At 38.8% G+C, this 25,888-nt stretch overlaps 3 protein-coding genes, 1 long non-coding RNA gene and 1 pseudogene across 4 annotated transcripts; 2 read left to right on the top strand and 3 right to left on the bottom strand.

The window, feature by feature from the left end:
- LOC149036763 (uncharacterized) overlaps window positions 1–25,888 on the bottom strand; it is a 386,542-nt pseudogene that overhangs the window by 306,371 nt on the left and 54,283 nt on the right.
- On the bottom strand, window positions 252–5,634 carry LOC113673741 (monocarboxylate transporter 12). The gene is made up of 4 exons (XM_027190169.2): window positions 5,414–5,634; window positions 2,872–3,440; window positions 1,839–2,208; window positions 252–1,293 (listed from the first exon to the last, which is right to left on the bottom strand). Exons 1-4 carry the CDS (start codon window positions 5,583–5,585, stop codon window positions 1,007–1,009), a joined length of 1,398 nt encoding a protein of 465 aa, XP_027045970.2. The 5' UTR covers window positions 5,586–5,634; the 3' UTR covers window positions 252–1,006.
- Window positions 8,782–11,728, top strand: LOC149036771 (uncharacterized). Its single transcript, XM_089189930.1, has 4 exons — window positions 8,782–10,310; window positions 10,699–10,769; window positions 11,272–11,375; window positions 11,640–11,728. Exons 1-4 carry the CDS (start codon window positions 10,065–10,067, stop codon window positions 11,726–11,728), a joined length of 510 nt encoding a protein of 169 aa, XP_089046056.1. The 5' UTR covers window positions 8,782–10,064.
- Window positions 11,698–13,144, top strand: LOC149036772 (uncharacterized). The gene is made up of 2 exons (XR_016181492.1): window positions 11,698–11,730; window positions 12,293–13,144. It is a non-coding gene; the product is annotated as an uncharacterized LOC149036772 (long non-coding RNA).
- Window positions 14,013–22,505, bottom strand: LOC113673734 (monocarboxylate transporter 4-like). Its single transcript, XM_027190160.2, has 4 exons — window positions 22,225–22,505; window positions 17,147–17,715; window positions 16,373–16,742; window positions 14,013–14,873 (listed from the first exon to the last, which is right to left on the bottom strand). Exons 1-4 carry the CDS (start codon window positions 22,388–22,390, stop codon window positions 14,584–14,586), a joined length of 1,395 nt encoding a protein of 464 aa, XP_027045961.2. The 5' UTR covers window positions 22,391–22,505; the 3' UTR covers window positions 14,013–14,583.

Genomic DNA, 25,888 nt, shown 5'->3' on the forward strand with positions numbered 1-25,888 from the left:
CTTTTATTCCAATCGGAAACGGCCCACCAAAATTATTTGCCTAACACGCCTGGCAAACATCGCAACTGAGGTCTTGCAAGTATGGAACGATGGCGACAATCTAGCCTTGTATTAAATAAAGATTCCCAATTGCAGAACGAGCCATTGTATAACTTATAAACTAAAACATAATGTCCTTTCGGTTGAGCAGAAGGACTCTTCTGAGTGGGGCTAAAGCATACTTAAGTCGGATTATCAAAAATAATCAGGCATTTACATATTTATGAGACCTTTCATTTAACTCAAAATAAGCAATTTGAGAGTCCACAAATAATTCCCAAGTATAAATCAAACTTTCTTCACAATTTCTCTCGATTGCTATTTCTCAAAGAAATTGTTGTTCGGCATGTTAGTCGGCTTAAAGTATTTTTTTGCCCATAAAACAAACCTTCCAACCAATTATGAGTTTGTTTACTTTGGAGAAGAACAATTCAAAACCACTTTCAGCGGAAAAGGCTGATCTCAAAGAGACTTAAAAAGAGGACGGATTAATCTCTTTGCTCGTGAACAAAGCAGTTATAGCTTTGTCAGTCATTCGAGGGACAGAGTACTACGTGGTGTTAAACTTACAGTGGAGCATTCTTTACGGGATTCGAACCTATTCAAATTAAACGTTTGTTTACCGCGGATGGATTACTCTTTAGCTTGTGGTCGGCGCGGCACACAAAACCGCAGAGTTCATCTTTTGTTCACTCTAATCTGACCTAATCACCAGCTCTTTACCTTTGATCATTTAAATAGCACTTATTAAAATCGCGTATATCAATGGGAGAGATGTAAAAAACGCCGTTTCTTGGGCCTTTCGCCCCTTTTAACGTTTTCAGCCTCATGCAATAAATATCGATTTCCGTTCGAGCAGTGCTGTTAGGTATTCCACTCTTCATACGAATCAGTGCACGATGTGTAAATTCTAATTCACTTTGTGAAACACATGAACACAACAAAAGAGTGCAAATAAGATTCCTCCCTAAAACATCGGACTATTCATGGCTGTAGCAAAGGAGGAAGACCTTAGACGATCTCTACCAATCGTAGATATTGAGTCCTGAGACCAACTCTTAGACTTCAGTTCGGTGTCGTCCACACCCTCTAATTGGCCTGGGTGCACTGTCTCTTCAACGTCATCAACAAAGTTTTTCTTTTGTTCTTGTTTAACACAAATGAGAAGAAATGGGATGAGACTGGCAACAATCGCCACTCCACCAGCCATAAGAAACGCAGCAAAGTAGTTACCAAACTTATCTGCCATAAACCCTGGAATATTGATAATAAAACAAAGATACTTAAATTTGGCGACAGTACGTGCATAACTGAACATAGATAGGCTAATCTGTTTGAATTTCCGAAAACTACATCTAACAGGAGCCGCACCATAACATGTATTCAAGAAAACCACCTTCGGAGCTTCGAGAATCGGGAATCGGAATGGCAGTGGGGACAGGAGGGGGGAGGGAAGGGGGAGGGAGAGGGGGAGAGAAGCTTATTTCGAGGAGGAATTTCGTTGATATTACAGTGATACCACGACAAAAGTCGACGTAAAAAAGCAGACAAGAAATTACAGATATCATTTCATAGGTTCGAGATGATGTGATCTAACTGTTTTTTGTATCACTAGTGAATGAATAAACGCAATTATGAAAAAATTAAGGGATGAAAAAATTGATGGAAAGCTCTTTCAATAAAGTATAACTCAAGTAAAACTGTAACGGTCCTAAATTCTCCAAATGAATAAGCCAAAGTTATCACATCGAAGCACTTTAAGCTATGTCTCTAATCTGCCTTAAGATATCCTTGTATACCTGATAGGGGTGGGCTACCCAAAGCAAATACACCCGCAGCCATTAATAAAAACCCAAACGTTGAGACCCTTTTCGATTCGTCAACGGATTCCATACATTCGATTATGATGGTTGTTATCATAATTCCATCTGCGACACTGAATATAATGACGAAAGAAACCAGTCCAGCATAAGTAGTTGCCAAGGGAAGTAGCATTGTAGACACCCCGATCACAAATGACACGGCTTGATGGAGAAATCGGGCCTTTATGAATCTCAGATTGCACAAAAATCCTCCCCCAAGACGTCCGATGGTGGCGAAAATGCCCATAAATAGATACAGAAGGGAGCTTTTGTTAGCTGGAATACCGAGATCATCACAATACTTTATCTGAAAAAAGAATTCACATTTGGTAGGTTTGAATGTACTCTGCAAAAGTGTTGCTTAGTGGTGCGGCTGTTTTTTTTTCTTACTATGTTTTACTTAGTTAACTGTATTTTTCAAATTTAGTATGACGTCAGAGTATCTTTTGAGGAAGGATTCCGCAGAAATTCACTTGGGCAGAGATCTTCTTAAGAAGCGGAGAGTTTGCAATGGAACTACTGCTAAGAAAGTTTTCAATAAAATACAACACACTATGGCGGACGAAGAAGTTCTCTTGCTTTTTCAGGGCGGGAAACCCCTTGTGGCCGCACAACAGTAAACAGTTGGAAGTATCAATTTAATAGCCTCGTGCACTGAACGAGTAGAAGGAATAGAAAACGCTTAATACACCAAAATAGCCACCGTTTCCTTCCTTAACCAATATGGCGTTCGTTATGGCATGTTAAAACCCTTTAGAGTACGAGATGCTCAAGAACAAAGGCTGACTCGATGCAACCTCGAATATCCTTCACTCTAACGACAGCTCTGGCAATTTTCCGAAGGTTTCGCACTGTCTTACAGATAAAGATGAAGAAAAGCTGATAAAATACAAAAAAAAATTTTTCATATTCCGCAGGATTGGCCTGGCACACCAAATTTCAATTGAGAAAATTTTCACCTGATACTTACTATGTGTACGTATGGCACCAGACGAGTGTATACAGTAAGTCCATTTCTTAGCACAATTGTGATGATGACAGGATCCCTTAACAACCAAAGGTTAAATCCAAATTTCTTTCCACGAGCCTCGTCTTCTTCTCCCAACACTGAAGATGTACTTTTGCGATGAAGAATGACTCCAGTAAGTGACGCAACAGCTAAAATCCCAGCAAACAAACGGAAAGAGTTCTTCCAACCAAAAACATCAACTAAGGCTTGTAGAGTAGGTCCAAGAATCATTGTCCCCATTCCTTGCCCAGCGCTGACAATTCCAAGAGCAAACGACCGTTTTTTAAGGAAGTACTGATACACAATGATTGGCGAAACAACGTAGATAGCCGATACCCCTGCACCAAAAGGCAAACTAAAGGTAATGTAGAGAATGGTGATGTTTGAAGCAAATGAACCCAGTGCAAGGCCTACGGCACACGACAAGCAACCCAAAATGGTTGTGACACGAATACCAAATCTGTTCAGGATTGTACTCGAAACAGGACCAAGGAAACAAATGCCGCCTATTATTATAGATGAAACCCATGCTGCAGAAAGAAATAAAGTTAAATTAGTCGTCAAGTTATTACTGGACATAATAGGATACAATTTTCACATTGAGGCAATTGTTTCGGTTAAGACACGTTCAAATTCAGTGAAAACTTGATTCCCAAAAATGTGGATGCAAACAAGCCATTTCCAAGATATCCAACGCCTCCGTTTAAAAAACGGTGGTACGTGCGAAAGCTTTGATGTGAAAGTGACTTTTCAACTTTACGGGAATTAGACTGTTTTTCCAAGTGAAGGGTTTTGCACTCAGCCTCTTTGGAAAGTCAAAAATGGCCTATTCCACTAGTAGGCTCTAGAACCATGACACGCACTCGTGTAAGGCCTGGCACAGAAAAAAAAAAAAAAGAGCACGGGGGAAGTTGTTAAACAAAATGTGGTGCTTTGTGAGTGGGGGTACTAGAAGATGAGTTGGTTTTTTCAGCTGAGTTGACATTGTAAATTGGCCAGCGTAAACAGTTTCTAAAGCTGACTTTTCGAGGGTCAGTCATTCGTCAGAGCGAGTGACGAAGGGTTAACGTTCGAAACGCCAGCCTATGCTTGTCCAAAAGGGACATGATATCAAAGTTTATATATCTAGATCAAGTTTAATATATAAGGTGGCCCACAACTGTCGCGGCAAAAGAAATAACCAAAAGCGCCACGCTCTCTTTTAAGCCGTGAGGACATTGTTATTACTTTTGCAGCGAGATTTTTTCTTTTGCAGCGAGATTTTTTCTTTTGCCGTGAGTCTTTTCTTTCTGCTGGGAGGTTCTTTCTTTTGCCGTGAGGTTTTTTTCTTTTGCTGAGAGGTTTTTTCTTTTGCCATGAGTCTTTTCCTTTTTGCCGCGAGGTTATTTTTTTGTCACGAGGTTATTTATTTTGCCGTGACAGTTGTGAGCCACCGTAAATATATCAATGTCAAGATTTATATATCTACGTCAAGATATTACCATCAAGATTAGTTTCTACATGCTAAAATTTGCATTCGTATATATATATATATTTGTTACACAATATCGACGCCAAATAAAACGATCCTGTCAGTGCTTCACCATCACACAACACTTTGACACGAGCAGCGTTGTCTGTACTCTTATCGACAACGGCAAATTTGCCAATCAGATTGCGACATTACTGCCAATTGAGATAAAAATATAAATCTTGGCATTGATATATTAAACTTAATCTAGATACATATATCCTGAAAATTTTTCCCTTTTGGAAAAGCACAGTCAGCTCTAAAAACTCTTTACGGTGGCCAATATATAGTCAACCCAGTATATAAAACCAAATCATCCTAGAGAAGGAAAGGGAAGCCTTACTACTCTGTGTTATCGTGATAAAGACCGTGACGCCGGAAGAGAATCGTTGCGTGACGAATATCAAACGACTTGAAGCCTATGAACTGAAAATAGTACAACTGAGACAAGCTCAATTCAAAACACTTAGAATTGTTATGATTTATCATCGACGAGTTTAGTGTTAAATCAAATGGACTTTAGTACGAGAATACTGAATATTTTAATACTAGTGAGCGGACATTTCCGGTTTTAAATTTGACTTTTGCATGCTTTGCAAAATAATCGATGCATCGTCATGACGCATGGATTATTTTGCTATTACTCCTTATTATGATTATTCCTACAGCTTCAGATTGATCTTTGACGCCCTTAATTTGCTTCAAAGCAGCAAGGCACTGTGTAAAATCCCTATACGCGTAGTAGTTAATTCTCGTCATTAGTCCTGGCATCCTGCCTCTAGCTGAACATGAATCAACAACTCACGATTGACAATTTCGAATGTAATGCATCACTGCTTTCTAATTAGTGACACAAGCGCTATCGACTGAGATAATAATCATAACAAAACGTATATACCAGGATATCCTGAGGCACATCAAAATTCCCAGCTGATACAATACCAGTTGGGTTGTAAAATTCACGACTAGTTCAATAGATGATAACAAACTCACCAGTTTTCTCACGGTTTTCGTCGAAGTAATTCATGAAAACTGGAAAGAGAACGCCAAGAGCAAAGCTAAATCCAACTGAAAGGATCATGCATATCGCCGTAAAGAAACAAATAAACCACGACCAGATACTATCCTGCTTGTACGAAGATAACTTTTCCCAGCACAGTTCCATGATAACAGTTTCGATATGTTTCGGGATAAGTGTATTTCATCAGATATCTGGTCAGCGGATAACTGCATATCTTTGAGTTCGATTCAGCTGACTTTCTTCAATGATATTCAGTCTCAAACGCAGGTTGCGCAAACAATGCAAATAGAAGTAAGTGCGAATGGAAGAAAGCTTGCGGTGAGCTCTGTTTCAAAAACTTGCGTAATTCCTGGTTGCAATTTTTTCACCCTCTTTGTGCTCGATTCAGTTGACCTTCTACAACTATATTCAGTCCCAAGGGCAGGTGTACGCAAACAATGCAAGTAGACGCAAGTGAGAATGGAAGAAACAACGAGTAATGAGAGAACCAAAGTGTTTGTTGAGCAAGACGTAGAAAGAGATGAATGTGTAATCAGGCCGGTTTCAAAATCGAACGCTCATCCAGCCTATAACACACGCATATAATGTGTGATTTTTTCTAACAATAGCGTAAACAATAACTCTCTAGGCTATCGTTTCTTAGCTCGCTTGAACAGTTGATGAGCTCAAGCAATATTCCCTTTGACCAATCAAAGTTCTCCAGATAACGTTTCGCTGCTGATATTACAGGTCTCTAATTTTTTCGCCATTGTAAGTAAATGTCGCGAGAACAATAAGAACTCTGCGCGATATCCAGGCTTGAGTTAGGCCCTGTTTTAAGAAATTGCGTAAGTCCTAGTAGTAATTTTTTCACCCGGCATTTCCTGACTCGTGTTCAATCTTCTATCTGCGTTTAGATATTTTTTTTTACAAAAAAAAGAAACGCGCGAATGTTCAGCGCAGGGAGAAGATTAGATATTGCCTCATCTTGCACGACAAGACCTGAAATAACGATGTATTCACTTCCAAAACGCAAACCTCTTACTGAACCAGAGGGGATGAAATACCTTATCATCTCGGTTATATCATCTTTTTCAATTTTACAATGAAAAATACAAACATGAAATCTGCACTGCTGTTGCCCGATGCACTTAATAAGCTGCTTTTTGGAAATTTTACGACATTTTTGTTACACACCAGCCTGAAGATGCAATTGAATCAAGGGCATAACGGCTATATAAACAAAACAATTTTTAAATTTGTGTTCTGGGTGACTGAATGTTATTTAATTGTGCAATCATCGGATAGGGCCCGTCACACCTGTCTAATTATTTACCAATGGCGTCAAACATCGCCTACAAACTTAGCTTGTAAGGATGGTGAGAATCTGGCATCTTATCGCATAAGGAACATGCGATTTTTACAACTTGCGAGCTAAGACTTACTTTCTCTTAAGTTGGCCTGAAGGTCATCTGTTGAGTTTTTTTAGTGGAGCCAAAGCATACTTTAGTCCGGTTACCCAAATAATCACACATTTACATATTTTAGAAAACTTTTATTTAACTCATAATAAATAGTTTTAGAGTCGGTAAATATTTCTCAAGTATAAAATACAATTGCTTCACATTTTCTCTCGATTACTGTTTCTGAAAGAAATATTTGTTCTATTGTTCTCCCCGTTTTCTTTTTCCATAACTTTTTTCAATTCATTCACATGCTTTGTTTAGTTTAGAGTACAGCGATTCAAAAGTTCAAACACATTCAGCGGAAGAAGTTGATATCAAGAGACGCAAAGGTAGAAGTACCACGTCAGCTAAGCTGTAACCTTCAAAGCTGGCTCTGTGAGTCATTCGAGGGAAGGACCAATAGACAGTCGAACGTGCATTACGCGGCTCTGTATTTAGCGGTCACCCTGTAATAAGCGGTCAGTTGTCAAAGTCCCGATTTTTTTCCCCTTAACCACAATAATTTTCATTTCTAGGGGTTACCTTTATTAAGCGGTCTCTCCCAACGGCCTGTTCTTATTGTTTCCCATCTGTGGAACTACTCAAATGTAACTAAGAATAATCTTTCACGTGATGTTGAATCCATGTTCCTTTCCCAAAATCAAAGAAAGTAGTATTTCTGAGCGAGATTCTGTAGATTAAGTGGTCAATTTTGGCATAAAGTGGCGTTTTGAATTGTTTTTTAAAATACCCCCAATCTGTGGAACTGTATTAAGCGTTCAATCTGTATAAAGCGGTCACTATTCCCCATGGGTGACCGCTTAATACAGGTTCGACAGTAGCAGAGCATTCTTTCCGGAATTTTAATCGATTGAAATTAAACGTTGTTTGTAGTAAAGCTAAATGTCAGAGTACGAAAATATGTAAATTTGTATCAAAAGTATTAATTAAATGTATGTAGGTATACGTATGTACACTGCGTGAATTAACAAATATCAGGGGGCGTAATGAGCCCGTATACATGACTTACACGGAGAGATATACTGACATATAAGGACATCGATGTATAAGGACTGAGTAATGATCAGTATATGTTTGATTCCTTATTCCTATGTATACTAGATGTTGCACATGACCGTATACTAAGTGTTAGGACATCGTATAGCCAGTATTTCACCAATTGTTATGAAGCTACAAATTTACGTAATTTACTTATATACAACTACTGAAGATATTTCTATACTGAATATTTACTGAGAGGCAGTTTTTTTCTGTACCCTTTCCCGACAATTTTGTCTGGACATAAGTGTATACTGTTCTGTGTACTGATTATTACACATAACCGTATACTAAGTATTAGGACACCATATATCCAGTTTTTCACCAAGCATTATAATGCTTTAAATTTACTTGCATACAGGTACTGCGTATATATTGCACTAAAAATTTACTGAAAAGCAATTTTTCTGCACCCTTTCCGACAATTTTGTCAGGACACAAGTGTATACTGTTTTGTATACTGATCATTACGCATAGACGTATACTAAGTGTAAGGATATTGTATATCCACTATTTTTACTAATTATACCAAAGCTCTTAATTTGCTCATCTATAACTACTGCAGAAATTCTTACCCTAAAGCTGTTAGAGATTTTTCACTTTACCACTCTTCAGCAACTTTGTCAGGACACGAGTGCATACTGTTTTGGATACTGTTAATTACACATAACTGTGTACCAAGTGTAAGGACATCGTATATCCGTCATTTTACCAGTTATTCCAAAGCTTTTAAATTGCTTACCCATAGCTGCTGAAGACACTCTTGTCCTAAAGCTGTAAGACGTTTTTCACTTTTCTTGTTATGTACCTTTGTTTAGGCGAGGTTTAAGCATTCTTAAATGCAAATTAAATCGACATTGAGTTAAGCTATGTTTAAGTCATTTTAACCGTACTTAAATCCTTTGAAGGATTTAGGGTTACTTTAAACCACCTTAAATCTAACGTTAAACCTATTGGGGAGATTTAAGGTCTAGTTAAAGGAGCCTTAAATACAACATTAAATTTATCATAATATTTATGCCATGTTTAAGGACCTTAAAAACACATCAAATCTTTTGGTGTACACCAAGTCTACTTTATTGACATAATCTCTCACCAGAACCAGAAACCATACGAGAGCAGCCTCCAGCAACCTTCAATGAATTAATCATAGATTAATATTAATATTATGTATTTAGTAAAGCCACAATATTTCACGCTACTGATTTTATTGCTTTTTCAATTCTTTGGGTAATGAAACTGTGTTTGTTGATTGTGAACAAGAGACTTGATTTCTTGTGTTGGAAACTGTTTCACTAAAGGAAGGTGGTTGCACAGGGAATTTGACTAACCTGAGCAAATAAGGTACATTTCTTCAAAACCATATAATTTTAGTATATACCAAACCAGTGGACAGTGTTTTTTGCATGCTCTGATTGGCTACTCAAACTCAGGATAGTACATGCATGTGCTATCCACTTCCCAGCTTAAGCTGAAGTGTGAAAAACTTTTTTTTGCAGTGTTCTGAGATATAAATTTATAATTCTTTTATCTCACTGGTTTGGTATATATATACTTCACAGCTCATTAAATATCCACCACCACTAAGGGGAATAATATTTATTGTTAAATATATTAAAAACAACAACGACATGTGAATGTAGATTGATGTTAATAACTGGCTGGTAAAATAATGGCACGGCGTGGAATAGGGCAAACTGCCATGAGTTTTACATTGTCAAGAGTTAAATAAGCTCCAGCAAAAAGACTGTGTATCCTATAAACAGGCAAAAAGTAGCTTGATGCTCTAGGTTCAAAGTTATTTGCGTCCCACACACAAAGGGTATTAAAACTTCCCAAGCATTGGTTTTGCTGAACAAGGAAACCGGGGTTTCTGAGCATGAAGTGAACAGCTTTGAACTGCAAACGTCACCAGACATCTCTAACTGAACGTTGAAAAGCGCGCGTTTGTATCGAGGACGCGGTATGTCTCGTCCCCAGAGTGAGGCCGAGATCCTTATGCGCATGACAAATACCGTATGAACGCCAATCAAATGTCCAAAACTATTAATCGCGGGATATGTGATCTTTCACTGTCGTTCATTCACTCGGTCGAGTTTCGTTTCGTTGCGGGCACGTGTTTGGATTCTTCCTCGATAGGATGATGGCTGCAAACGATCCAGTTCAAGAGAGACAGCTTGTTATTATGGAAAGAATGAGTAGAAGGATTGATTCGATTCTCGAAGGGCAAAAGAAACTAGAAGATACGAATGCAGTCCTTCAGCAAGAAAATGCAAAGCTGAAGAACCAACTTGCGAGTCTGGAAGGGCAGGCAAAGAAGAAAGGCAACAAACGTTCTAAAAGCTCTCGCAGAGAATCAAATGTTGTGATTCCAAATGACTTAAGGGTAAATATTCTTTAATTACTTTAAGGATATAAATTTTTTCAACTTTAGTACCGTTAAGTTGTGTTTGAGAGTTTCAGTTGCGGTGTATCAGAAGCATAAAACGTGTCTTCAAAGACACCGCCATTCCGCCATCACGCGTGTTCTGTGTTGACTTAAAGCACAATATGTGTAGATGTTGGTTCTAGTGCTTATCACAAAGTTGGAACATCCTTGTGCTGAATTCTTGTGCCTATTTTGCAAGCATTTAGCAAAAATACTGTTTACCCAGTTTAAAATTCCACTGTGTACTGTTTAGCCAAAAACCCTGCTGACCCTGATTAAAGAAATAAACAAGTTTGTGGTTTGAATTGACTTTTGACATATGATGTTCTTCCATATTATCTTCCAGAAACGGTTTCGGTTCATCTACAAAAAGATGGTAGAAAAAAAAGTGACACAAGGTTTCATCATTGATGAGGAGTATGTTATTTTTTTACCATACATAAGATGATGTGTTTAAATAGCAAGGCACTAAGAGAGATGGCATGCAAGATATTAGAATTACCACCAAGAACTAAATCTCTCTCTGACCAGCTTCTTCTAAGGGACTGTTAGTTATCTGTTTTGAGGCCAGTGTTTAGAGTCTGGGGCCAGTGTAAAATATTCAAATTGGGAGTAGGAGGTGGTAAACTTTTAGAATCTGTTATTTCAACTATTATGTTGCTGATAGATTAATACATGCAAATTTTTGTTTTGAGAAATCTTTTCCCTCCAAGAACCAGAAATCCTAATGTCAGTTTGAAGGTGTAAAAAGCATGTAGCTTCTGCACTGTACCAGCAGTGATTAGAAAATTGTCCCTCTTGTATAACTGCTTTACTTGAATTATTATTTCCTTTTTTGGCTGAATAATAATAATAATATTATTATAACTGCCTCTGGCTATTGTTTAAAACAAAAATAACATTCTCATTTTTATTACAGTCCACAGTCAAAGAGAAACCAGAGTATTTTTACAAAAGTGAAAGAAGTACTGAAAAAAGAGCATGGAGGAGAAAGCTGCCTATGGACTGACTTACAAATGGAAGGTATTACATTACAGGAATCAAGTTTTAATGTTGTGTGCAAGTTAGAACAAGAAGCATTTACCTTGTGCAAAATCAAACAAATTTTCTGAAATATGTTGGACAGAAAACTTAAAAACTGAGAGGGAAAACACAATATTACCAGCATTAATTCTTTTAATTAATATATATCCATAAGCTGATGTTACATATACACATAGACTTGTCATTGTATTGTAATTTTAGGATATCATGCAGCGATAATAATTATTGTTTTTAACTCAACAGCTCAGTTTTATCGGTACTTCAAAACAACTAAAGAAAGAGAGCAGAGGATAAGAAAAGGGAAAAATGAAAAAGGAGCAGGCATTTGCTAAATGTAAGGACTAGCTAAGTTGTCTTGCTTTTGCCATGCTAAACCTATATTCAAGAATAAATTTTCAAGATAGTGTGGCTGAAGCATGGCTTCTGAATCAAACGTTTCAATTCAGTTTGACAACAAGTGTTGTTTAATACTGTGGCAAATTTGTGCATGGCATTGTACCAACATAATAATAGTTTGAAAACACAATACAATGTGGGATAATATACAGCAACAAAAAATGAAACAATGCCATGCACAAATTTGTCATACACTGTAAGTAGGACTGGTATGTTTACAACTGGTGTACAAATACACATTAATTAGGAAAGTCATACTTGCTGGTAGTTAACCAAATAATATGGGTTTGCTTTAATTTAGTACTGTTTTGTAGCATGAATTTTTTTCTGGGAGTTCTATTTATTGCTGATTGTTATTTTCATATTTTATATCTTTTGTGGGATATCATTTTGAGTTAGAAAAGTATTTCTATTTGACAATAAATTATATGTTTCATAGATATAATTTGGTCTGGTTATTAACTAAATAATGACTAAATTGTTGCTTTTTGTTCCATTAGAAACTGGAAAGGCGTCAGTCATCCTATGAGATGCTACAAGCTTCTATGACACCAAAAGAAAAACAGTATTATAGTGAAATCCTTTACATTGATTATATGAGTAGCGAAGAATCAGATTATGAGGAGCAAGAAGATTTCATTACTGGTGAAAAAGAAAAGAAACTGGCAAGATATGTAACCAAGAAGCTATCATGGGAAAGAACAAGCTTGACAAATGCAAAAGCCAGGCTAGACAGAACCTACAAAAATAATTTGACCCCCCATGCCAGGGCAATGGCTAAGCCAAGGAGTGTTGGTGGCATGTCGGAGAGGCCTGCACCTGCTGGCCCACTTTGGGCTGTCAGGCAGATAAACAAAGAGTCGTGATTGAAAAAATACTTAACACTTTTTCTACTTTTTATTCATTTATTTATCATGTATTTAATGGCAAACTGAAGTAATTGTTTTGTTAGAACAAATTATTGTCATCTAGATCACAGGGATAGTTTCTTCCAAGTGTTGTTAAATTTATTGACTTATGATGGGGAAAATTTGTTCCTGTCAAGCATAAATAAGCTAGGTATGTGTGACATTTTAACCCTTTAACTCCCAAGATCTGATTGGTAACTATCCTCTCTAGCTGCTTCATATTTCCCTGTAACTTAGTTATGAGAATCTGGTGTGATATCAAGACAAAGACCTATACCTGATAAGTTTGAGAATTCTCATTATCTCTTTGCTGGATAAGTTCAAGATATTTTAGGGAGAAGTTACTTGTTAATCACTCCTGGGAGTTAAAGGGTTAATTACAAATAGGCAGTAGCTTTAAGAATGTGTACCAGTGAATTTAAAATAAAAGAAACTTGAAACATATATTGTTTAGTGTGATATGTGACCTGGTGGGTGGCAGTTTAGTAATGAAACAACAAAACATTAATATTTCACTGATTTCACAAATTTGATTCAAAACTAAAATAAGCAACAAATTTTGAGCAGATTAATTTGCATTAAATGGTACTTTGACAACATTAAATGTTTAAGTTCTGTTTACTTCAATTAAACAGTACTTAAACATACAGGAATGTTTTGGACACATTTAATGTGCACTTAAACCTGCATTAAGTTTTAGCCTTAAGATAGTATAAGCCAGGTTTAAGTCCAACTTAAATCTAGGTATAAGTGACTTAAACATCAACTTAAACTTATTAAACCTGAGTTTGAGACAGGATTAATCCATGTTTAAGGACACCTAAATATATCTTTTCTCCATGTGCATGTGTAATAATGAATAAGAAATCCTGCAACGACTGTATACGTACCTTCCACACAAAATCAGTATACCTCATAATTCCTTCAGTATACAACATGTATACTGAAACGAGTACTGGCGTATAAGAAATCCTGCTACAAGTGTATAAGATCCTGCTATTTTCTTGGCATAGCCTGACGTATACTGATCCTTAAACAGTACCTTATACATCATGACACCTCCTTATAGATCCCGTACACGACTTTGTGTACTGACTGTATAAGACCTACATAAGGGACCGTATTCGGATTATTTCACGCAGTGGTATGGATTACTCTTGTGCTAGTGGTCAGCGCTGCACACATCGCCTTACAACAGAGACAATCTTTTGATCTCTCTTATCTCAACTTATCTCTAGTTCAGTACTTTGTAATCATCATGCCTGTTTCCTTACTCGGAACTGGTTAGATCAAATGACCACCACAAACCGTATAATATTAAGCCAAGCTTTAATAATTATTCGATCTAAAAGAAATACAGTTATAATTCGCAATTAGAACAAACGCAAATCAAGTCTTTATCTTGTAACTAAATTCAAAAACTTCAATATAAACTTACTTCTGTGGCGGGTCGTTACAACAGTCTCACTTTACGGGTTAGCAGATTCTCCAGGTAAGCGGATTTAGAGACAGAAAAACGATAACAAAATAACTTCTTTCTCACTTCGATTCTGCTGAAAAACTGACTTAAAACATAATAATCTAACGCTTTTAAATCAATCTATTGAATTAATGTCAATCACGATTCTTGTCATCGAATAAATCTGTCAACACGAGGCAACGCCTATTTATTAAACGAAACAATGCCATCTTAGTCATTTTCGTTGTGTGGCAGTCGTGTGAGCGTTGCAACACGAGTGAATCCTAGACTTTGCAAACAGTTTAGTTTCGTTTTCGTTTCAGTACTACCATTACTTAACTCTTTATACTAAATGTAATTTGGAAAAATAAAACGAATTTATAACAGACTTTTTATGAAAAAACTTGAAGCAAAATATTCTTCATCAAAAGATCGGACTATCCAAGGCTATAGCGAATGAGGAAGACCTTATCAGACGATCTCTACCAATCGTAGATATTGAGTCCTGAGAACCACCTTTGGACTCCAATCCGGTGTCATCCACACCCTCTAATTGGCCTGGGTGCACTGTCTCTTCAACGTCATCATCAAAGTTTTTCTTTTGTTCTTGTTTCACACAAATGAGAAGAAATGGGATGAGACTGGCAACAATCGCCACTCCACCAGCCATAAGAAACGCAGCAAAGTAGTTACCAAACTCATCTGCCATAAACCCTGGAATATTGATTAAAAAAAAATTTAGACAGTAACAATAGGCGACGGTTCAGTGCATATCTGCAGAGAGGATGTACTGATCTGATTCGTTTTAAAACGAGAGAGAAGAGAGGGAAGATAGGAGAAGAGGGGGGAGGAGGGGGGAAGAGGGGAAAAGAAGGGGGAAGAGGGGGGAAGAGGGGGGAGAGAGGGGAGAGAGGGAAGAGAGGGAAGAGGGGGAAGAGGGGGAAGAGAGGGAAGAGGGGGAAGAGGGGGAAGAGGGGGAAGAGAGGGAAGAGAGGGAAGAGAGGGAAGAGAGGGAAGAGAGGGAAGAGACGGGAAGAGACGGGAGAGAGGGGAGAGAGGGACGAGATGGAAGAGAGGGAAGAGGGGGAAGAGAGGGAAGAGAGGGAAGAGAGGGAAGAGAGGGAAGAGGGGGAAGAGGGGGAAGAGGGGGAAGACAGGGAAGAGAGGGAAGAGACGGAAAGAGGGGGGAGAGAGGGGAGAGAGGGAAGAGAGGGAAGAGAGGGAGAGAGGGAAGAGGGGGAAGAGAGGGAAGAGGGGGAGAGAGGGAAGAGAGGGAAGAGGGGGAAGAGAGGGAAGAGAGGGAAGAGAGGGAAGAGAGGGGAGAGTGGGAAGAGAGGGAAGAGAGGGGAGAGAGGGGAGAGAGGGAAGAGGGGGAAGAGGGGGAAGAGGGGGAAGAGAGGGAAGAGGGGGAAGAGAGGGAAGAGGGGGAAGAGAGGGAAGAGGGGGAAGAGAGGGGAGAGGGGGAAGAGGGGGAAGAGAGGGAAGAGAGGGGAGAGAGGGAAGAGAGGGGAGAGGGGGAAGAGAGGGAAGAGGGGGAAGAGAGGGAAGAGGGGGAAGAGGGGGAATAGGGGGAAGAGGGGGAAGAGGGGGAAGAGGGGGAAGAGGGGGAAGAGGGGGAAGAGGGGGAAGAGAGGGAAGAGGGGGAAGAGAGGGAAGAGAGGGAAGAGAGGGAGGAGAGGGAAGAGGGGGAGGAGAGGGAAGGGAGGGAAGAGAGGGAAGAGAGGGAAGAGAGGGAAGAGGGGGAAGAGGGGGAATAGGGGGAAGAGGGGGAATAGGGGGAAGAGGGGGAATAGGGGGAAGAGGGGGAAGAGAGGGAAGAGGGGGAAGAGAGGGAAGAGAGGGAAGAGAGGGAGGAGAGGGAAGAGGGGGAGGAGAGGGAAGAGAGGGAAGAGAGGGAAGAGAGGGAAGAGAGGGAAGAGGGGGAAGAGAGGGAAGAGAGGGAAGAGAGGGAAGAGAGGGAAGAGAGGGAGGAGAGGGAAGAGGGGGAAGAGGGGGAAGAGAGGGAAGAGAGGGAAGAGAGGGGAGAGAGGGAAGAGGGGGGAGAGAGGGGAGAGAGAGAAGGGAGGGGAGAGAGGGAAGAGAGGGAAGAGAGGGAAGAGAGGGAAGAGAGGGAAGAGACAGGGGATAGGGGAGGGGGGAGAAGGGGGAGGGGAGTGGGGAGATGTTTTCACACGAAAGCGCCTAATCTATGGACAATAAGTATCATTCCATACCTGATAAGGGTGGGCTACCTAAAGCAAATCCACCCGCAACCATTAATACAAGCCCAAACGCGGATGCCCTTAACGAATCTTCAACGGATTCCATACATTCGATTATGAGAGCTGTTACCAAAATACCATCTGCGACACTGAATATAATGACGAAAGCAATCAGTCCAGCATAAGTAGTTGTCAAGGTAAGTAGCATTGTAGACACCCCGACAATAAATGTCCCAACTTGTTGGAGACATCGGGCTTTTATGAATCTCAAATTGCATAAAAATCCTGCCCCAAGACGTCCGATGGTGGCGAAAATACCCATAAATAGATACAGAAGGGAGCTTTTGTTAGCTGGAATACCGAGATCATCACAATACTTTATCTGAAAAAAGAATTGGACATTGTGAGGTTTGAGCGTACGCCACCAAAGTGAGTCGCTTGATCATACTAGTGTGACTCTTAAGATGCTGGTCTCTTAGCCTTTTCTACTTTTTTTATAAACTGAGCTGACATCGGGAAGTAGCCACCATAGGGAGTTTATAAGCTTTCTGAGTGTTAGCCCATCGTCAGTGCGAATAAAAGAATTAAGGTTTTTATGTGATTTATATACAGAGAGATGGAGCTACGCTTTTGTTAGGAGCATGGTAACGAGAAAAACACAAGAATAGATAAGTTGGATGAAAAGCGTTCGTCGATACCGTGGGGATTCAGAGTTTGCCGATTGCAGGATTGGCTTGGTACACTAAATCACAAACTGTAATGTGGGCCTAGAGATTAGACACTTACTATGTGTACGTATGGCACCAGACGAGCAAATGTGGTAAGTCCATCTCTCAGCACTATCATGCAGATGATAGGATCCCTTAGCAACGAAAGGTTTTGCGGACGTTTCTTTCTACGAGCTTCCTGTTTTTCATCAGTCCTTACAGATGTACTTTTTCTATGAAGGATGACTCCAGTAACTGATGCAATACCTAAAATACCAGCGAAAAAACGGAAAGAGTTCTTCCAACCAAACAAATCAACTAACGCTTGAAGAGCTGGTCCAAGAATCATCGTTCCAATTCCTTGCCCAGCGGTCACAATTCCAAGAGCAAAGGACCGTTTCTTGGTGAAGTATTGAAACACAATAATTGGCGAAACCACGTAAATAGCCGATACCCCAATAGAAAATGGCAAGCTGAAGGCAACGTAGAGGGTGATGATGTTTGGAGCAAATGAACCCAATGCAAGGCCAACGGCACACGACAAACAACCCAAAATGGTTGTGACACGAACACCAAATCTGTTTAGGATTGCACTCGAAACAGGACCAAGAAAGCAAAATACGCCTATTATTATAGACGAAACCCATGCTGCGGAAAAGAAAGAAGTTATACTGGCCGTTACATTATTACTTGTCGTAATGGAGTTTTGATTTTCCAAATTTAAGTCCAAAGAATTAATTACTCTAGAACATATGGGATTTACGCATTAAAGCGGTTGTTTAAAGACACTTTCATATCGAAAACTTGATTCCTAAATATTGGGATGAAAAGAAACCATTTCCAAGATATTCAATGTTTCTGTAGTAGAACAAGAGTAAGTGCAAAGGTTTGGGTATGAAAAGGATAGTGTTAATCTCGTGCACCTCACATGGAGGTCACTAGAAATGTTTCGCACTTAGCTACAGAATGTTAGCCTATTCCGTTGGCTGGTTCTGAATTTCTGGTCTAGGTCTTGCGTAAGGCCTGCCATCTGCATTAACTCAGCCTATGAGTTATTAGCCAAACTAACAATGGCTGGCAGTCTGTGTCAATGTGTTAGGAATAGTGACGAGAGGTGAGAATCGTTGCGTGACGGGTATGACAGCTTTCAGCTCATTAAAAGTTCGTGACATAGTAAACAAAGGGAAAGCACAGTTCAAAACATTTAGAATTGTTTTTACTGCATGATTTCAGTCGAGTTTTCGTTGTTCTGTTTTTCATACAATGGACTTCAGAACGATGATATTAAACCTCTAAAGAGACATCTCTCTAAAGCTGACTCACGTTTTGCGTCGCAATAAGCGAGATCGTGAATAAGGTATTCAAGGCCTTCCCTGGTGAAAATCTTTCAAGGATCTTTAAGGATCTTACAAGATCTTCATGAGGACCTTTGAGGATCCTCTTGAGGATCTTCATGAGGATCTTCAAAATTCTTGTTAAGATCTTCAAGGATCCTTCATTTTCTTGCCAAGATCTTCAAGGATCTTTCATTTTCTTGCCAAGATCTTCAAGGATCTTTCATTTTCTTGCCAAGATCTTCAAGGATCTTTCATTTTCTTGCCAAGATCTTCAAGGATCTTTTATTTTCTTGCCAAGATCTTCAAGGATCTTTGATTTTCTTGCCAAGATCTTCAAGGATCTTTCATTTTCTTGCCAAGATCTTCAAGGATCTTTCATTTTCTTGCCAAGATCTTCAAGGATCTTTCATTTTCTTGCCAAGATCTTCAAGGATCTTTCATTTTCTTGCCAAGATCTTTGAGGATCTTTGACTTTCTTGACAAGATCTTTAAGGATCTTTCATTTTCCTGTCAAGATCTTGTCTGGATCTTCAAAGATCTTTACATGAACTTTGAAGATCCTTTAAAGATCTTTGAAAATTCTTTGAGGATCTTCCAAATTCTTGTTAAGATCTTTGAGGATCTCTCATTTTCTTGCCAAGATCTTCAAGGATCTTTTTGAAAATTTTGAAGATCCTTAAAGATCTTGGAAAGAAAATAAAAGACCCTTAAAGATCTTGGCAATAAATTGAAAGATCTTTGAAGATCTTGGCATAAAAAAGAAAGATCCTTGAAGATTTTGACAGCCAAATTAAAGATCTTTGCAAGAGATTTGAAGATCCTTAAAGATCTTGACAAGAATGTCAGTGAACCTTGAAGATCCTGGCAAGGAAATGGAAGATCGTTGAAGATCTTAGCAAGAATGTTATAGAACCTTTGAAATTTTGACAAGAAAATAAGCATACTTAAATCCTCATACTAAGTTAAAAAGAAAAATTGAACCAAACATAAAAAAATGAAATAAAACTTTTTTTTATTGCTAAACGAGAATTACCCATCCTCTTCTAGTAGGACTACTTCTACACTATTTCTGTTCAGACTTTAGGTTAGTACTAAGATTTTCATTTTCCAAAAAATCTGGCAACAGTCCAGCTCAAAGATAAGAAGACCAAAGTATATGTGTTAAACTTGTCTAGGACTAGACTATGACCAGACTCAGACTACTCTTACAGAGGGGGTAAACATGAAAAAAAGGCAAACAAGAGTACTTCAATGACTATATTTCTGAACCATATTAACCTATATACCAAAGGAAAGCTTAGGAATCACACATACTGAATATAACTAATATGTTGCCCTAAACTAATTTGTTATTTGACATCAGATCAATTTGTCCACCACATGGTGTCAAAAACCTAGGTAAACTTGAGAAAAGATAACTGCACAAAGATTGCATGAAATCAAGTGTTTTTAGTGTCAAAGCAAAGTACTAGGGTCGTTCTTTTGGATGAGCTGAGGAACTTTTGGAGTCGTTTATATTATGGGCACAATGCCCGTTCAAAGTTCACCGAGATTATTAGGTGAGTTATTCCACAACATCTTACTTAAAATTCAGCTTATAGAGAAACTGTCAGCTTATCCATTTCAACTCAGTAAGAGGATACAGCCGTGAAAACTTCAGATTAATTGAACTAATACATCCTGAGGTACAAAATAAGTGTTTTCGGGAATTCATATGACAACCTCTAAAAGAGCTTTTTAAGTTGGTTACACAGAACCAAGTAAATTCACACCTTCAGAAACATGTCCTTCAGTGAGCGTCGAGGAGAATCTCTCTAGATCGATAAGCCTGTATCCTTGTCCCTGTAACACATCATTTGCATCCTCACTCTCCAAGAGCTCAGAGTAAGAATCATTAGGCGAGGATGGCATCTTCATTTTCTTTCCAGAAGTACCAATGAATTCTTTTCATTCAGCCCCTGAGTCAGAGCAATCGCGAGACCTGCTTGGAGTTTGATTGACGATTTCGGTTGTTTCCGTCTCTCTTTTCGCTTGTTTCTGAACTCCAGAAAACGCCTTTCCTTTACCTTTATTTCTGTGTACATTTTCCCTTTAGTTCCGACCATTGTCGATGATATTTGCCGTAACAACGAGCTTCTTATGTTTTTATGCGACCGTTAAAAATCTCGGCGCGTATAAATTCCTATCCCATAATGCAAAACCCTATTTGTTGTCATGTAAGTAGTCACAAAGTTTCCCGAAAGCCTCGAGCATGGCGTTGCTATGCGGTAACCTTCATTACACTCATTGTACAATAATTTTCTGCGAAAATTCCTTGTTGTGTTTAAATTATAAAACAGTGAGCCCTCAATTTACAATTTTGTTATGTTTGAAATTACTTGAGGATTTCAAAGGAACCTAATTCATAATGCAGAGATGTGGTAGAGATCTTGACAAAGTTACCTTTGAGATCCACATCAAATTCAAAAAGGATCCTTACAAAGAGCTGTACAAAATCATGAAATGAATCTTTTAAAGATATTTGGAAGATCCTTTTCAATTCCTTGAGGATCTTAAAGGATTGTAGAACAGATCATGCAAAGATCTTGACTAGGATCCTTGTAACTCCTAATCAAATTCTTAAGGATCTTAGCAGGATCCCTAAAAGGTTCTTTTGAAGGTCTTTAAAAGATCCTCATTAAATCCTTGAGGATCCTGAAGGATCCTTGAAAAGATCCTGCAAAGATCTTGACTTAAGGATCCTTGTAAGATCCTGATCAAATTCCTAAGGATCCTGGCAAAGATCTTTACAGGATCCTTGAAAGGATCTTTTGTAGGTCTTTAAAAGATCCTCATTAAATCCTTGAGGATCTTGAAGGATCCTTGAAAAGATCTTGCAAAGATCTTGAGTAGGATCCTTGTAAGATCCTGATCAAATCCTTAAGGATCCTTGCAAAGATCTTAATAGGATCCTTGAAAGGATCTTTGGAAGGTCTTTAAAAGATCCTCATTAAATCCTTGAGGATCTTGAAAGATCCTCAAAAAGATCCTGCAAAGATCTTGACTAGGATCCTTGCAAGATCCTGATTAAATCCTTAAGGATCCTTACAAAGATCTTGAAAGGATCCTTGAAAGGATCTTTTGAGGGTCTTTGAAAGATCCTTGCTAAATCCTTGAGGATCTTGAAGGATCCTTGAAAAGAACTTTGCGAGGATCCTTATGAGGATCTTTGTAATATCCTTTGAGGATCTTTATCAAATCCTTGAGGATCTTAACAAATGTTTTTGCTTACAAAGATCTTTGAGGATCTTTTACAGATCCTTTAAAGATCTTTTAAAGATCCTTGTCCTTAAGGATCTTTGGCAGGTCTTTGTCAATCCTTGAAGATCCTCAAAGATCCTGTGAGGTTTTTCACCAGGGTTCTCCCGTGAGACTAGATCGCTCTTTAACGCTTTTTAATATTTGAGCCACAAAACGCAGTATAATTTCCCCCTAGTAGTCAATTCTCGTCTTTACACATCCTGCCTCAGCTGAACAGAAATCAACAACTCATTATATATAATTCCGGTTGTTTGATAACGGCGTAATATGTGAGTAACAGTTTATAATATACCGACTGGAAGAAATTACGCTGTTAGTTACTGGCGTAAAATCTTACATATACACACTACCGACTGAAAGAAATTACGCCGTTAGTTACAGGTGTAACTATGTATTGCATCATTATTTCCTTCCACACGAGTAAAACAAGCGCTATCGACTGAAATAAACTTTTAAGGCAGGATATCTTCGGTAACATCAAAATTCCATGCTAAACCGATGCAATACAGAACACACTCACCCGTTTTCTCACGGTTTTCGTCAAAATAATTCATCAAAACTGGAAAGAGAACGCCAAGAGCGAACGTGAATCCAACTGAAAGGATCATGCATATCGTCGTACAGAAACAAATAAACCACGACCAGATACTATCTTGCTTGTACGAAGATAAGTTTCCCCAACACATTTTCGTGGTCACAGTTACAGTGTACGAAGCGCAATTAGAATTGTTCAATTATAATTTATCGGTCTTGATACAACAACTCATTGGAAACTGAAATGTTCTGATGACATATCTGGTCAGCGGATAACTACGTACAAAATTTACATCCTAACTAGCTTAGTGTAACGCAATGGCTAGGGCATAAAATAGAGAACAAATTGGATGAATTGTTTTTGTCCTACGTTGCTGTGCTTTGAATTTTCTTTATTTTGATTCCCTGAGATGAACCACTCTGGCTGGCCCGTCGACTTCAAATTTACGTAAAAATGAAGTTAAGATGGCCTTTAGACATAGTCACGCGCTAGTAGAGACAAAATACTTGATTTTTTGTCCCTCTTTGTGCTCCATTCGGCCGTATTTCTTCAACGATATTCAATTCCAGAGGCAGTTTTACACGAAAAATTCAAGTAGAGGTAACTGATAACACAACTGACAACTTTATCTTGGGTCGTTAAATCAGAATTGTAAATTTCCTAGTGCGCGGCGGCCATCTTCCCGCGGTAAGTTGTTCTGAGGAAAGTAAGGGAGCGTTGTTTCAGGATCTCTCCTCCAGGTAAGAATTACACAACTGTAGGTTTCAGAAGAAGAATCCATCTGGGATAAGGTATAATTTTTACCTTCGCTGGCACTTGTCAAATTTTATTAAAATTTTAAGCAACCACGCAATCGTTTGCACTTTGTTTTTCGTCTTTTAAACAATTATTCCACTGATATCCACAACTAAACAGAAATTCAACAAGTGCAAATGGAATAAAATTTTCTCCATGAAACTCTCCTCTTTCCGACAGTTTGGTGCGAGCTTACTAACTTTGTTCTCACACACAAACTTTTCTAAATAAAAAACGACCGGAAGTCACCGATATTTCCGAAACGGCAAAATAATCACATGACATTTGCATCGCTTTACGACCGGAGAGTTTACAAAGTGTAACCTAGATATTTAAGCGAAATACAGTAAATTTAAGATCCTAGAAACATTCAAGGATACGAGGTTAACTACATTCAAAAGATCTTGCGAACTGTGTTTGAGTTTCAGCTCACTGTTAAGCTGTACACAGTGTGAACGGGTTTGTTTTGTGGAACCTGACCTTGCGAAGGAAGTTATCTCAGCCAGGACACCTTGCGTTTAACTATCCTTTCTTGCCCTGAGTTACGACAGGCACAAACTAACCGACAAGTAGTCAGTTCAATTTATAAAACTTCAAGGTTATCATCGGAGAAGCGTTGTATACATTCGTAAACGTTTGCTGTGTGGTGGTGAACGAAGGGGACGACATAAAAAGCTGCGCGAATGAGTTTCATACATGGGATGTTGTTCTTAAGGTTCACGCAGGGCGAAGAAATTTAGAGGAAAAATTCTCATTAATTCTGGAATTTTACGGTAAGTGACTGCATGTCTTTCTGTTGTGCATGGCTATACTTTTTCGATACCAAAAAATCGCAAACCCGAGGCACTAGTGGATTTTGCGTGGCATTTATGGCCAGACAAAGTCAAAAGCCCTAACAACACATTGACTTCAGTTTTTTCGTCATTCCTAATCCTTTACTGCTACAACATTTTTCGAAAGTTTGGGACATAGAAGCGGGCACCAAGAAATAGGTGCTGGTTAACAAAGCTTTGCACCCAGAACTTGCAGTCTCTTGGTAGTCCCGGTTATGAGAGTAGCGATCGAGAATTTGATTCGTAATTATTTTTTCAGATGCTAACAATTCGTCGTCAACAGAAACAGATGGGCAACCCTGCCATTAGGTGAGGCATGTTTTGAATGAACGGAACAATGTCTTATAAACTCGACAAGGAGTCTCGGTAGACCTCAGGCGGTTGGAAATTTTTAACTTTCACCGCATGATCCGTTTGTGTCGCTTCTGTTTTGGTAAAACAACTGGATTTCTGTTTTTCAAGCTATCGTTACGGGAAAGCTAACGGGGAAGCTCTTTCAAGCGCTTTTGCGGCATTTCTATTTGATTTTGTTCTAATAACGTACGTTGTTACCCAGTGATCTAGCTTTTCCTCTAGAATGCGAAGTTTTACAAGCTGGAATATTTCAATGCTTGTGTTCTGACTGCATGATTTGCGATTGTTGATGACTTTGCACTTCGGTAAATTTCGATGAATAACGAGAGGTTACATTTGGGAGCTGATGAATTTTTTTTTTCGTATTTTAAGTGTCTTCAAGATTGATTTCCCACTATGCTTGACAAACGGCCGCGGCGAGCACAAAATTCTACTGGTAACCGCTGACATACAATAAGCTATTGCTGCCTCGGATCACGATCAGTATCTGGGCAACTGCCCACCTACCCCTCCCCTAACTGAACAACAGTCAACTGACAACAAGTCAAGGTTAATGTTGGGTTAGGGGAGGGGTAGTTGGGCAGTTACCCAGATACTGACTGATTGATCCGCTGCCGTTTCTCACAATTTTTCGCGCGAAACTTTCGATTCACTTGTAGTCAGTTTTCGGAAAAATAAAAGCTAGATATTGGAATTTATAACGAGCTTTTTGTCAGTTCAAACACCCTAGGTTACCCTCGATTGAAAGACCTCAAGGAAATGCTATCACACACGCCAGTAGTTATTACAAGATGATAATTTTCCATATTAATTACGATTCATCAGCCAGTGCTCCCTTTCGAAGCTTATGTAATTCATGTACTCAAATTTAGTTTTTTCCTCATTCGGTATTAACTGACTCTATTGATTTAGTAACAGTCCTCGATGTCAGCCTTGACAGCTATGGTGAACATTTTAAGTCTTCGGCATTTATAGAAAATTATAAAACCCTGGAAAATTTAGTAATATCAGCTGAGTTCATAACGTAAATTAGCCACCGTAAAGAGTTTCAAAGCTGACATTTCGTGCGTAAGCCCCTCGTCATTCACTCTGTTGTACCCTCCCACTGACGCGGCCCAACAGATTCTTTGGAATCTTACCCCCTTTATGAAACCCTTTCTGAATTGCGATGAATTAGGCTACTCTCTCAATGCCGGTTAAGCCAGGAAAACTTTGAATAAAATATAACTTTCATAGAAGAAAAGATTAGTACGTGGCAAGTTTATATCACGGAATTTTTTTTTTTTTTAAAAGTTATCCATATTTTAAAAAAAGTAATGTTTGGGTGACACTTGGTGCTAATCAACGAATGGGTGTACCCCTATTCGTCCCCCTCCCTAAAAGGAACAGATTAGAAAACATCAGGAAAGCCTAAGATGTTTGTGATCAGATCCGCGTGATAGACCCAGTTTGCTAGCTTTTGCTCCCGCGTCTGGTCATTTTTTTCCGTGTGAAAAGAAGATATCATTCGCGCCTTGATGAATAAAAAATTGAGTGATTTTCATGAAGTTTCTAAATCTCTGGCGCAAATTCCCTTTTTTGTTAAAGTAGTTTAGGTATTCAGACGCACACGCTATTCTTTAATATTTCACTGCAATTAACGAATGTAATTGAATTAAATTGGTCGT

This window comes from Pocillopora damicornis, chromosome 12 (genome assembly GCF_964200805.1).
Source record: "Pocillopora damicornis chromosome 12, jaPocDami1.2, whole genome shotgun sequence".
In the NCBI taxonomy this organism is placed as follows: Eukaryota; Metazoa; Cnidaria; class Anthozoa; order Scleractinia; family Pocilloporidae; genus Pocillopora; species Pocillopora damicornis.

Excerpts from the sequence above, each read along its gene's own strand:
- LOC149036771 (XM_089189930.1), top strand. The coding sequence starts at position 10,065 with ATGATGGCTGCAAACGATCCAGTTCAAGAGAGACAGCTTGTTATTATG. Across the intron at positions 10,770-11,271 it reads GGTTTCATCATTGATGAGGA|TCCACAGTCAAAGAGAAACC; the intron begins GTATGTTATTTT and ends TTTTTATTACAG. Across the intron at positions 11,376-11,639 it reads GACTGACTTACAAATGGAAG|CTCAGTTTTATCGGTACTTC; the intron begins GTATTACATTAC and ends TTAACTCAACAG.
- LOC113673741 (XM_027190169.2), bottom strand. The coding sequence starts at position 5,585 with ATGGAACTGTGCTGGGAAAAGTTATCTTCGTACAAGCAGGATAGTATC. Across the intron at positions 3,441-5,413 it reads CGAAAACCGTGAGAAAACTG|CATGGGTTTCATCTATAATA; the intron begins GTGAGTTTGTTA and ends TTCTTTCTGCAG. Across the intron at positions 2,209-2,871 it reads TGGTGCCATACGTACACATA|ATAAAGTATTGTGATGATCT; the intron begins GTAAGTATCAGG and ends TTCTTTTTTCAG.
- LOC113673734 (XM_027190160.2), bottom strand. The coding sequence starts at position 22,390 with ATGTGTTGGGGAAACTTATCTTCGTACAAGCAAGATAGTATCTGGTCG. Across the intron at positions 16,743-17,146 it reads TGGTGCCATACGTACACATA|ATAAAGTATTGTGATGATCT; the intron begins GTAAGTGTCTAA and ends TTCTTTTTTCAG. Across the intron at positions 14,874-16,372 it reads AGGTAGCCCACCCTTATCAG|GGTTTATGGCAGATGAGTTT; the intron begins GTATGGAATGAT and ends TCAATATTCCAG.